At 48.1% G+C, this 13,047-nt stretch overlaps 1 protein-coding gene across 1 annotated transcript in view; it reads right to left on the bottom strand.

Moving 5' to 3' along the window:
• Window positions 1-13,047, bottom strand: part of PLXNA2 (plexin A2) — a 201,046-nt gene that overhangs the window by 59,551 nt on the left and 128,448 nt on the right. The window contains exons 5-9 of the mRNA XM_017658745.3: window positions 12,938-13,038; window positions 9,637-9,760; window positions 7,655-7,808; window positions 6,933-7,029; window positions 3,771-3,885 (exon numbers count right to left, since the gene is read on the bottom strand). Of these exons, the coding sequence (XP_017514234.1) occupies window positions 3,771-3,885; window positions 6,933-7,029; window positions 7,655-7,808; window positions 9,637-9,760; window positions 12,938-13,038 (591 nt within the window). The remainder of the gene's footprint in view (window positions 1-3,770; window positions 3,886-6,932; window positions 7,030-7,654; window positions 7,809-9,636; window positions 9,761-12,937; window positions 13,039-13,047) is intronic.

The raw sequence follows: 13,047 nt of genomic DNA, 5'->3' as shown, positions 1-13,047 counted from the left end.
CTGTGTGTGTGTGTGTGTGTGTGTGTGTGTGTGTGTGTGCGTGTGTGTGAGTGTGAATTCAGGATCAGAGGAACTCAACTTATTCAGGGTCAGCTTGGGAACATTTATCCTGAATTAAGACTTCCACATTTATCTGATGACCATAGAAAAATTGTATAGCTCACCTAAACCTCAGTTTATTCATCTATAATAAAATCCATTTCATGGAGTACATTGAATAAGATTTTATGTATTACATAAAATGGTATATATCATATATATATAATTATATCTCTATGAATATTATATATAAGTTGCATATAAAAGAAGCAGTCAATAATGTTCTCCACTGACATTTCAATGTTTGAATTGCATGCACTCTAGCTCAGCAGTGTGTTCAAACTTAAGGGTGGACTCGCTCCGTCAGCCCCCTGGGAAGAAGTGGGCACATTTACCTCAGGAGTGGACTGTCTTTGTATCTGGAAGCGGCTTCTGACTCACCATCCATGGGCAGTTTCTCATCTCTGGAGTTGGGTTTGTGCTGGTCCCTCCATACCCTGACCCCAAACAGCACGGGACAGACTGGGGTCAGGCAGGCAAGGCAGATACAGCCAGGAGGATAAGCAAGCTAACTGGCCCTGATTTTCTGCAGAAAGCATACTGTACTCAGCTTTTCTGGATGGCTGAGCTCTCTGTAGCCTTAGGCAAAAAACCTAAATTTTTAGCATCTTGGTTATTACTTATGTCAAATATGACTTATGTGAAACTACAGGTCTGTTGCAAGAATCAATGGAGATGCCATATGTCAGTGGTTCTCAATCTTTTGCCTAAGTTGGGATGGGGCCCAAGAATTTGAATTTCTAATAAGTTCCCAGGTGACACTGGTACTGCTGGTCCCCTCCATCCCCTCCATACACACTCTGAGAACTGTCACCCCACGAGAGAGTTACAAATGTGTGATGCACTCATATTGCTATATAAATCAATGGAGCTAATCAGTTATGTATTGTTTCTAGGAAGGAGACAGGCATAGCATTTTGATTAAAAGCTAGGAGGGCCTTACTGTAAGTATGAAGGAGATATTCTAGGGACCCAAAGAGGCATTAAGGGATTTCCAATCCCCAGAAGAACCTGAAGCCACCAGATGGACTCCTAATAGAGCAAGGGAAACCTTACCCAAGCTGGGCATGTTCACTTGTGTGTGCCCCACATTGTCAGGAATGGGACTCCCTAAAGGTAGAGCTTTGGACAGAGAAGAGCAGGGCCTGGGAGCTCTTTACTGGGAAGGGTTGTGTGAGAATGAAAGGAACACGCATGGAGGCTGAGGAAGTGGTCCTCACAGTGACTCTGGATCCTGAACCCACGTCCTTTCCTGAGCAATGTCAGGAGCCCCTGGAGGCTGGGCTCCTTCCTGGCCCTGGAGAGCCCACGCCCAGGACTGTGGCGACAGCCTGTCAGCAGCAAGAGAGTGCCGTCCCCCCATCCCACTCAAGGGAGATGGGGTGATGCAGGGGGCAGATGGCACCTCTCCACCCCAAGAACACAGGTCAAGGAGAGAAAAGTACAACTAAATGGAGGCAGGAACCTCTGGGTTTCCTCCCGGCTGCCTGGTGTTAATTCAATCCTGAGTTGCTGGGTGGCAACAGCCTCTCTGGCTTGGCTCTGGAACTTGGCTCTCTTGAGCCTGCCCGGCTGCCTGTGGCTGAGAGGGCACTGGGTTCCAGGGCCTTCTAACGGGAGTGAGGGAGGCTGGCGCGTTTCCCCTCGGCCTCCTGGCCTCCGCACCCGGCAGTGTGCTTGGCCCGCTCTGTCCCCCCTCCTCCAGCTCTCACTGCAGCTGCGGGTCACTTGCAGGCTTGGCTCTAGGCTCCTCTTTGCCCGAGGGGGAGCCCCTAGGAGAAAATGAAGCAGCTGCTCTTTCTGGCCTAGATCTGCATTTCAGCCTTTCTCTGTGTCCTGTGGTCCACCTCGGCTTATTGTATGAAGGAACTTAGACATTTAGAAGTGGCCCATGTGAAGGCCAGTTTCTGAGACCCTTTATCATGACCCTCTGCGCCCGGCCTTCACCCCTGAGCAGGCCCGACGGCGGCTCCTGTTCTTCCCGGCCCACCTTGCCTCTCTTTGCCATTCTTCTCTTGACTCCCAAGCTGGATAAACCACCCCGACTCCATACCCTCAGCTCCTGGGCTCTCTCCTCTGAGTGAGAAGATTGGCCTGGAAGCAATTTCATACCCTTGCAGAATCCCAGGGCTGGGATTAATTTCCAGTGTCCACTAGGACCAGATTAGTGTTTTCAGGTTAACTACTTTAAAGCACCCAAACTAGCTAGAGGAAAATCTTTTTCTGAAAGGTTTTCAGGACACTAGATAATCGGTTCCGTCATGCTGAGGCAGCTATGGACGGTCTGCCTTAAATGTTACCTGTGGGTACTATCTATGTTTCTCTTTTTCAACACAGGCAAATTCCATTTTTTCCTGGCTGAATACAGAAAATATTCACATTGTTTCAGAAAATAAGAAGAGTTCAAGGCCACTGGTGTGTGTTTGGGAACCCTTTCAAGACTACTTTCTTTTTTTATTAAACTTTTTAAAAGCTTACTAAGAAATAACTGACAAATATAATTTTAAGATATTTAAATGATGATTTGAGGTATGTATAAAAGCCCTAATTTCTTATGTTTATCCTGTACTTCTATCAAGTTTAGGAGACACATAAGATTCCTTTTTTTGAAATCTTAGAGAAACAGATCCAAGGAACCCTCTCTATCAATGGCATTTGGGTAAAGTGGTCATTGTTTCATTCGTTCTCTCATGCATGCATTCTACAAACATTCACTGAGGACTTAAAGATCAGACACAACCCTGGCTGTAAGATGGAGATGTGTTTGGAAGGCTTCAGTAGTATATGCAAATGCTATACTGTCACTTATTTACATTTGTGGATTTTCTAAAAAGTGGAACAAGACGGGAATGTGTGTATATGCGTTTGTTTATTTGTGTGAGTATCTAAGGTCATTAATAGTTGTTCAGACCCAACCAACTGGCTATACCTTGGAACATGGAAAATATACACACATGAAAGGGAAATTGACCAAGCTTGTTTCATTGTCCTAAGGCATGCTGTGAATAGCTAAGAAAGTTAACATCAGTGAATGAATAATCACTAGATGGAATATTCATTGGAAAGATAAGCATTTTGATATTTCACTCTGTTGATAACAAAGGTAGGTTAGTCCTTAGGGAACGGAATCTTGACTATATAATAAAATGGGGCTTCTAGCATGGCCTGTTTTTTTGCACAAACTGAATTACTCTTTTTACAAGTTCACTCACCGAGTCATACATCAGAGTCAAAGAAACACTGAATTTTAGACTTGGAAGGGAGGTTGGCATGAAAGAATGGCTGAGAGTGAATATTCTATTAGGCTATGTTCGCAGCCAAGCAAAGGGCTTAGATGCAAGAATAAACGCTGTTCATTAGACTCCTCTAGACCATGGAGTCTGTCTGGTTGGATATGTCTTCTAAGCTTTCCATCTCAACTCTCAGCCTTTTGAATACTTAGAGTTTTAAGATCCTGGAAGATACAGCATACTCCTCTGCCTCTGGGGGATTTGCTGCCACTGTTTTGAACTTTATAATAACAGGGCTTTCTAACATGTGGAATCTCTGGGAAGAATACCAAGATGGCCCAGGGCAAGGAGATGGCCAAGCTGTTGGGCTGATTATCTGAAAAGGGGGAGCTGCTCAGATACACTGGGAGCATTGCTGTGCCAGGGGTGATCCTTACTTACCTCTGAAATATTGATCCGGCCCTCCTGGAAGGAGCAGGTGGTGGGGTCATGAGTGCAAAGGTTGCGGTACTTGCACCAGTGGCAGCGGAAGGCGCTGTTGACGCAAGACAGGCACCTGCAGGGACAGAGACAGTAAGAGGCAGAGAGAAGGGAGCTACGGGGGAGGTAAGGGCCACAGGGAGCCCGTGTGTCGTGGTGGAAGTCTGCATCCTAGTCTCTCTCTCAGGACGGTAGACTGCGGGTGAATCCCCTAGTTCTGAGAACTGTAGATTCTACCTCCAAGATGTTCATGGGATCAAAAAAGAGAGAGAAAAAAAAAGTGAGTTCAAAGTGGGGACACTGTAATGTACAAAGCAGTGATGTGCTAGGGCTTATATCAACTTATGAGGCTGACTATTAATATGTTCAGTCATTTGCAAGTAGATTGGCATCAACAAGATTGACTTGAAATCTGCTGTGGAGGGAGTATTTACACCATAGAAATTGGCAAACTCTACAGACTAGTTTTTTTTCCCCCCATGATCGCTGCTGCCATCATACCAGCACTTACAAGACCACAGCTGAAAAGAGCCCAGGGATAGAAATTGGGCAGATCTGATTCCAGTTCTTGCCACTGCCACTGGGGTCACACTGAGTAAGTCACTTCTCTTTCTCAATTGGAATTTCTTCATCTGTCTGTAATAAAATTTTCCTTTCTTCTCCACAGGGTTGTTTAGCATCAAGCAAGATAAAGTATAAGAAATGGTTTTGAAAAGCGTAACGATAGATGTATCATTTTCAAATGCTTAACTTATTCACGCTCTTCAATCATATCTGACTGTTAGTGATTGGTTCATATCACCTGTGTTACAGAACTCCGGGGGTGGTAAACAGTATTAAATGGTAACTGTTCCAGTCTCCAAGTAGCCAGACAGGGAACAATAGGCTGTGTGTGTGGTTCAGGTGTTTCTTGCCAAGGTGAGAGATTCTTTGGCTCCTGTTTCACCTGGCGGCTGTGGGTGAAACAGCTCTCTTATTTTGGTTCTCTGTGTGTGATCAGATCATTGTAATGATGGAAATGGGTTTTGTAGGTGGGGTTGGTTTTTCTGTTCCTTGCCAGCTCCACCAGTTCTAGGCTTTCACTAGCCCAACTAGACCAACCTGAACAGGACTCGGCCCGGCTGCAGTCTGGCGCCACCTGGTGGGGGCTCTCTTACATTTGGGTGGATGGGGCTTGAGGCAGGGGGTTGCTGGCAACATGCGGCAGTGTGTTGGGTGTATTATCAGCCCCTCTACACTTCATCTTCCCTGTGCTGACAATTTTTTAACCCTTTCTGGATATACCCAAAGTTATCTTGTTTCTGAGCTTGGGCCAGATTGACTGATTCTTGCAAACATCTTATGATTCAGCAAGAAAATAATGAAAATGGACCAAAGTGATGAGATGGGGTTTGAAGCTTGGCTCTTCCACTTGCTAAGGTTGTGACCTTTGCTGCAGCACATATCTTCTGTGGGCCTCAGTTTACCATATTAAAAGGACAGGATTGCATTTGATTCCCTAACTTTTTACTATGGATGCTAGGAATAGAGAAGGGTCAGTAGAGTTTGGCAATAAAATGGAATCTTTGCTGTCAAAGAGATGTGGATTTTCTCCCCCAAAACTTGCTGCCTGTGACAGCATCTTTGTTGCCATAGAACAAGTGGTGACAAGTCCATGGAACATTGGACTGCCCCGGTGTTGGGGATGTCCTTACAAACAATGGATTCCAATACCATTGTGTTGGACTTTGAGAAGGAGTTTGGGAGGTCCTTTCTCCAAGATGTTTTCCCAAAACAGGGTTAGCTGGGATTGGAATGCAGTGGTTAGGAAACAATTTTGTCTCTTCCAGCTTCAGCTGCTTACCACCCTACCCTGGCTTCCCCCAGCCCGTTTTTGCCACTTGTCCTTTCTCAGCATATCAACTGATTTGTCCCAAATCAGCTAAGCTATGTTTCTTTCCTTAACTACTGTGGAGACCCTAGAACTCTGGCAGATGATTCTAATCATGAAATCAAGATCAGAAAAGGGGAGACTAAGGAGAACGGGATCATTTGTCTATTTTAATGGCTAAGGATTCCTTTTGGGCTTAGCTGAAACAGACCCTCGGGCCCAAAGCCTGGACATACAGACCTGATGCCGTGGAGTTCTGCTTATTATTATGGACCTCAGCTTGTCCTGTCCTGGGCAACGGGGAGCATGAATCCAGAGAATATTCTCAACTGATGCTCCTTTGGACATGGGGTTGTTGCCTTACTGCATTATCTCTGTAATAGCAATAACCTGTGTTTTTTATCTTTCTAAATCAAGTGGTGCATGAGTTCCAGGTTCATATGGAAAGAGTCTCTGTTTCCTTTCCAGGCAGGATTGGCAAAAACCAAGTACAGGTCTCTTTCCTCTATTCCTGGCCCTGCTTTTTACCAATGAAATGCTCCTGCACACTGTAGGATCTCATAGCTTGGTGGGCATCCACCAGTAAACATTCCACTGTTGCAGGTGGCTGGTGACGTCAGCTGGGCTGGACTCAACCCCTCTGGAGTCTGCAGGTTGGTCTGGTTTCCCCTCCTCTTTAAGAATTTGATGGATGTGTTTGGACTATGGTGGAGTTAAGATATCCCCTCCCCCTTCCAGTCGGGACCCTTTCACTGCTTGCTGGGTGAAGCTACTGTCCCGGACCCAGCCCCTCCTATGGGGGCAGTTGCGCACATAGCTGAAGTATCTCTAATTCCCTCTTCATTTGTTCATGGATGAGGTGTTTAAACTCCATTCACTGTTAATCTTTGTGTTCAAAGCCACCACCGAGTGCTCTAAGATGGACAACTTGTCTCAAGGTCCCTGGGACCATGACTTCTGTCCTTACTTCACTCTGTTGACAGTCTTCACTATAGAATGGGAGGCAGGGTGTTGTGGGGAGGCAGCAGGGGAGCCTGATGAGAGTAGAGGCTGTGGGGAGAGAATGCCATGCAGTTACTCTAGCTGAATACATGGGACAGAACTGAAAAGTCCCATGCAGGGAGAGCTCACTGTGTTCCGGACAATGTGCCAGGCCCCAGAGGGAGACCGTGAGGTGCCTCAGACATGATTTGAGCTTAGAGAAACCCCGCCCTCTCTCCAGACTGAGGGCAGGACTCCTGATGGGTACTTACAGCTGGTGAGCGCTGCAGTTGTAGAACTTGAACTCAGTGCTGACAAATATCTTCCCTGTCTCCTTGGATCTTAGCTGCAGCTCTAACCCAAACCAATCTGGAAAAGAGAAAAAAAAAAAAGAAGAAGAGGATGATAATGTGACAGCCCATGGCAGACTCTGGGGGTAGGACAAATTGTTAACCATTCCAGGGCCGTCTTGGGGCACAGCTGGTAGATGGAACCTGCCTCAAGAGCCCCTTTCACCCTGCTGATTACCAGCCCATCGCTGAGACCCGGAGACCCCCACACCCCTCTTAGGGAAGCTGTAATGAATCAGCTCCCACAGAACCCCCTGCCTTGGTCAGGCATGTTCAGATACTGAAAAACCTCCAGAACCCCCCAGACCCCAGTTCTGTGGAAAGAACTCTGCCGAAAAGCATTGGCTGGAGCCGCTGCCATTCCTAAAAGGGAAGGGAAGTCTGGAAAAACTCTCTGCACACTGTGTAGCTTTCTTTAACCCAGATGGGGACAAGGGATTTCCTTCCTTCTGAATTTTGCTCTGGGGCATGGCGTTTCCTTTCAAACCAAGTTATATATATAAGCCCATATTAGTGTCTGGCATAAGAAGACTTGGTCAGACAACTTCTGTCCTGGTACTTGCCAGCCCAGTCACTTGCATCCTCTTCTCTGGGCCACCCTGGCAGGTAGCCCCTAGTGTGTGACTCTCATGGATACTTCTTACCTTGATCCAGAGGGATGACAGGGACATCCTTAGGCCCAGGCGAGATGCAGATGACCTGGCTCCCGGACACCTGTCCCTCCACCTCTGTCAGGTTCCCAAAGGCACATGAGATGCCCGCAGACAGCTCAGGAGCGTCTGTCACAACTAGGCTGAGCTGCGGGAAGAGCAAAGAGGCTCGGGAGCAAAGCAATAGTACTACGGAAAGAGCCCTAAGGGCTCAGGAGACCTGGGTTCCAGACCGGGCCCCGCCATGGCCTGCTTGCTCACCGATGTCCTCTGGCCTGACCTCTAAAGAAGGACATTGGTCTAGGTGATCTGCCTTTGATCCGGAACAACTCAGTAGTGCTGCCGGGGATGTGCAAGATCAATGGTCTTCATCAGTGTTATTATTAATTTATTGTTCATTCTTGTGCAGCATCAGAAAGCACCAGGGACAGGGTGAGGAAGACTAGAGGGAAAGGTACCCAAAGCCATCACAGACCCTGCTCATTGTGATAGGAAACCACGAAACGTGCAAGCATGTCACAAGCTGAGTCCTTCGCGAACAAGTCTGAGCCTCGGCCCGCCAATCTGGAGGCTTGCCAGCTCGGTGGGAGAAAACGAGCTCCTCGCCCTTGCTTAGCATTCAGGGCCGCGTATCAAGGGTGGACTTCCCAGTGTTCCCAGCGCGCTAGTCTCTAGTGGTTCTGAGCTTGCTAGGGTTTCTGCTTCTCTGCCCCCGGGTGGCGCTCTCCCTCTCTGGGGCTCTCTGCTCCTGGACAGCTTCCCTAGGATACAGCAGGGCTTCGCCAGGAGTTTCGGGGGGGCAGAGAAAGCAGGGAAGTGGGCACCCAGGGCTCGGGTGATGGGATGATGTCTGCTGTCTCCTGGTGATTCTAATCATCTAGGCCAGTGGTTTCCAGCCTTTTCTAGTTTGAATACCCTCCTTTGAGTGGTAAACGATATCACAGATTGTCAGAAGAATATGTCGATCGAGAAACTCCTGAATGGCGAAATGCTGCTGTGAATTCAGGGCACTTGGAAATGAGTTTGTACTCAATTCCCACAATATAACATGTAAGCGGGGTTTGAAACTGTAGGTACGAAATGTGACTGGCTCCCTTTAGCAGCTAAAATGGAGGGTACCCATGAGGGCTCCTGGTGACAACACCCCTGTGGCCTCCGAGTTGGGGATCTGGACACTGAAGGTGGGTCCCTCTTTGTCTTCCTGCCAGCACCTGGCAGCACTATCTGCATTATCTGCAGGGGGTTCTCAGTCACAGTGGGAGTCACCTAGCCTTCCTGTATATTTGTTTGCTGCTGCATCTCAGTCCCAGTTTCGTTTCCATGGGGCAGAGAGATTTGGGGTCAAACTCTCCTGCTGGTTCCCTCAGCTTCTTGGGAGCCAAAACCTCCTGGTGGGGATGAATGAAAGAAATCTTGGAAGGTCCATTAACTAATTAATATTCATAAATGCTCATAAAAACTTCAGAATGAGGTAATTGTGCAGGGCTTGAGGACATGAAATATTTTGGGTTGCACCTTGACAAGGCGGTTAAGGGCTATTTTACCCTCTTTAATATTCTCTTGAAGCATACACAGACTGTGAATTAAGTCTCTGTCTCTCACACACATTCCCACACACACAGGGACAACTCACAGGTTTCTGTGAGAGACGATAACAAGTATATCGTCTAGGAGGACTATAAATGTAGCATAAACCAAAGAACGTACTATTTGGTATTTGATTGCATTATGTCATAGGCATTTGTTACTAATGCAAAAATCTAGATTTACAGAACAGATCAATGGATAATGAATTTACGGGCACTATGGAAAATGACTGTGCCTTTACATTAGAATTTACTGTAGGTTTTCTATAAACTTAGAGCATTTCAAGCACGACCTATTCACAGATCCCTGGGCAACTGTTAAAGGAACACACCCACACATGCGCAAGCTCCGTGCTCCCTGCCCTCCTCCCCCCCGGGTAAATTACTTACCAGCAGGCTGTGCTCAGACACCGAGATGCTGCTGGGGTGCACCTCGAGACTCATGCACTGGCTGATGCTGGCGGCAAATCGATTCGGTTCCCAGGCCCGTTGGCACTTGTCCCTGCGGGAGCACCTGCCATAGACAGATTCACAAGAAGTCGGGCCTCTGAGAACTATCTCTTTGGCTCTACTGTCCCCTGGGGATACGGAAGAGGGACTTGTGGCTCTGAAGCCTGTGGCTTGTCTTCTCACTACAACTTTCACTTGTCCCAGCGCCAAATGGTCTCTGTTGCAGTTAAACACAGACCAACAGGAAGTGGGATTAACCCCCTATACAAGCAATGCAGTTTAGATAAAAAGAGTTGTTCTTGGTTGTTAGCACCTCTGCAGGATGTTCAGCTGGTGAGGGAGGGAGGTTTGGGAACTGTGAGAAGTAGCACCCAAGAGGCTAAGAATACGACCTTTGGAACTAGCTGCCTAAGTTCCAACCCTAGACGGACTGCACACTAGCTGTGTGTCCTGGGACAAGTAACTTAATCTCTCTGTGCTTGTTTCTTCCACTGTAAAATGGTGAGGATAATGGTAACACTCTACCCCACAGGGTTGGAGTAAGGATTAACTGAGTTAGTGCCTAGAAAATGGCTTGTTAGCCCTATAATACTAATATTCATAATGGTGATTATTAATATTGTTATTCTCCTCCAAGGTAATTACAAAGTCTGGACAGGTCCTAGCTGTGTGGGACAGTGTGCATGTGATCTTGTGGCTGGATTAATGGCTCTTTGAAGGCAGGGACCATGTTTTATTCATTGGGGTATTCTACCTGCCACATGGTATATTTTAAATAAATGTTTGTGGTGTGAAATAATGCCTGGAGACAGAGAGACAGACAAGGAGTCGCAGCCGGGGCTGCCTCTGTCAGACAGCGTGTGTGGCCATTTCTCCCGACATCTTCATCTCTGGCTCCAGGCTTCTCTTCTCACAGAGGCAGGTGCGCATGGCGACACCTGCGTGCAGGGGCATCTGGTCACCACCTGTGTCACAGGGGAACATGCTCTAGGGCTGGGGCTTCTCCAAACCAAACAGCCAGTGGAGACACCGCAAGATTCCACAATCAGGCAGTGATTCCACCCGAGCTCCCCCAGCCCCTCCCCCGCTGCCTTTCCGGGCACCTAATGGATCTAAATATGAATGCTGTCAAAGAAAAGAATTATTGAGGTTTAAGTGAATCCTTAAGATAGCACTAAAGTGAGCTCTTGACTGGAGCCTTTATCTCATTGACTCCCTGAAATGGCTCTTTTTTATCATACTATTTATGGCAACAGCCCTAACAGAGATAAATAGCCTCAGAGACAATAACACACTTGCAAGAGCAGGGCAGACAGCAGCGACAGGACGGTTTCGAATCCCCCCAGGTCCTGAGGCTCTTCAGCTCTCTCTCTGAGCCTCTGCCTCCACTGCAGTCCAGCGTGTGGCCTGGGAGCTGGGGGGGAGCCCATCAGCGCATTCCCGTTACCCAGGCAGGCTGGGGGTGGCAGGCAGGAGGGAGGGCATTACAGGGGAGGGTGAGAATGACCAGAAGAGGAGAACCCTCTGGGTAGAAGCAGGAAAAAGGCTTGCTCCCCACAAGCTCTTGGCAGGCAGAGTGGCTGGAAGGACAGGTGTGCCCCGGTACGGAGGTGGGATTTTCTATAATAGGTAAAGTGTTCAGAGGATAGAGGAAATCTGTGACTCTCCTGATGTGGTGCCATCATTCCAGTAGCCACAGCAGATCTAGATCAGGGGGATGACAAGGGTGGTCTGGGGCCACCAGGAGACTCGAGCATCATAGATTTGTAGGGAATAGTACAAGTACAGAAAGTGGCTGTTCTTGCTGATGAACAAATGATAGCCCCCATGTATATTCTGGGGTTTTCTATAAGTGAGAAGTGCCACGGCACGGAGGCTGGGAGCAGTGAGCAGTATAGCTGGACAGGCCCACTGTACGGTGAGAGGGCAGGTAGCCCAGGACTGTTTGTATGGAGCTGGGAGCAGCTGTCGGGTTCTTTGGGAAAAAATATTGAGGAGAGAGCCTGCTGGCTGGCAGGTCAGCCTCGCTGAAAGGAACCTCAGATTTTAGCTACCTTTGTCAGTCCTGGGGCACAATGCAGACGGCACCTGCATCTTACCACTCATCTGATCTAAACGATGACTACGGATTCTCGTCAGAGCATTTCTTGCAAAACTTCTTGGAGGAGTCTCTTACCTCAAAACCCAAGCAGGGAGCACAGTATTTGTGGGCTCAAATCCAGTCCAGATTTTGCATCTGTGAGGCGCCAGCTTCCCTCCCTCCCTCCGTAGCCCTCCCAACACCTGCTGCAGAGGCTGGAAGCCAAGCGCTATTGTGCAGGGCCCTGAACTCTGGCCCTCTGCCTCCGCCTCCACCCCAAACCCGGCACATTTCATGGAGATGCTTTGCTGGCTGGCACCGAGCCATGGAGTTTCCAAGTCCACTGGGGAACAGAATTCCTAGCCAGCTCCTCCCTTTTGGGCTTTCACCCTTTTCTCTCCTTCTGGGGCTCTTCAAATTAGGAAGTTTAAGTGTGATTTTGCATTTCTATTGAGCTGGTATTCAATGGGAGGGATGTGTCTGTATAGGGGGTGTGAGACCCAGTGGAGTGAGATGGGACTTCTTGGAATCCTGAATTAATGAGGCCAGAAGGGTCCTCCCAAGGGATCAGAGTCCATAATAATTATTTTGATTTGTGTGTAGCCTATTGTGGGCTTCCTTATTTCCAAAGCATTTATTATTTCATTCAGTCCTTAGCATCCACCTGTGAAGCAGGCATTATCCCTATTTAGCGATGAGGAGATGGAGGTCCAGAGTTTTAGATTATCTAGGGTCACAAAGCAGCTGCCTGGAGTCCACAGCTCCTAACTCCAGTGCACTGCCACATGCACACTCACACCAGGAGGCACCTAGCTCAGGCTGCACTGAGTAGGTGCATGGGAAACCCTTGTGACTTCTTCCAACACCACTATGCTTCCCAGTACAGATAGGTACAGACTTCTGAGCAGCTGCGAGGACAGAATTTGGAGGTGAAATGAAAGACACAGCAAGGCATTGCACTTGGAAAGAAGCCCCTACCTCCCCCACAGCCTCTTTTCCTCTTCCTGCTCTCAGCATTCCGACCACAATTAGAATTATTGCCCAGAAGAGGGAAATTCCTCTCCCGTTGCAAATCACTGTCACATCCCTCATTAACACTCCCAGGAAAGCACCTGGTCTTCTGCATTCTAAGCCCTTTTCCAGAAGGGTCTCCAGACTTACATGTTGTGCAGGGCACACCAGCCACAGTGAGGGTCCCCGGAGCTCAGGCACTCTCCACAAGTCGTGTACTGTTCACATGACTCCACGGGGACCCTGGTGACCTGGCAGAG

The sequence above is a fragment of the Manis javanica genome, chromosome 11 (genome assembly GCF_040802235.1).
Source record: "Manis javanica isolate MJ-LG chromosome 11, MJ_LKY, whole genome shotgun sequence".
NCBI classification, from domain to species: Eukaryota; Metazoa; Chordata; class Mammalia; order Pholidota; family Manidae; genus Manis; species Manis javanica.
Note: the sequence above shows the minus strand (reverse complement) of the source record. Positions and strands in the feature narration are given on the sequence as shown.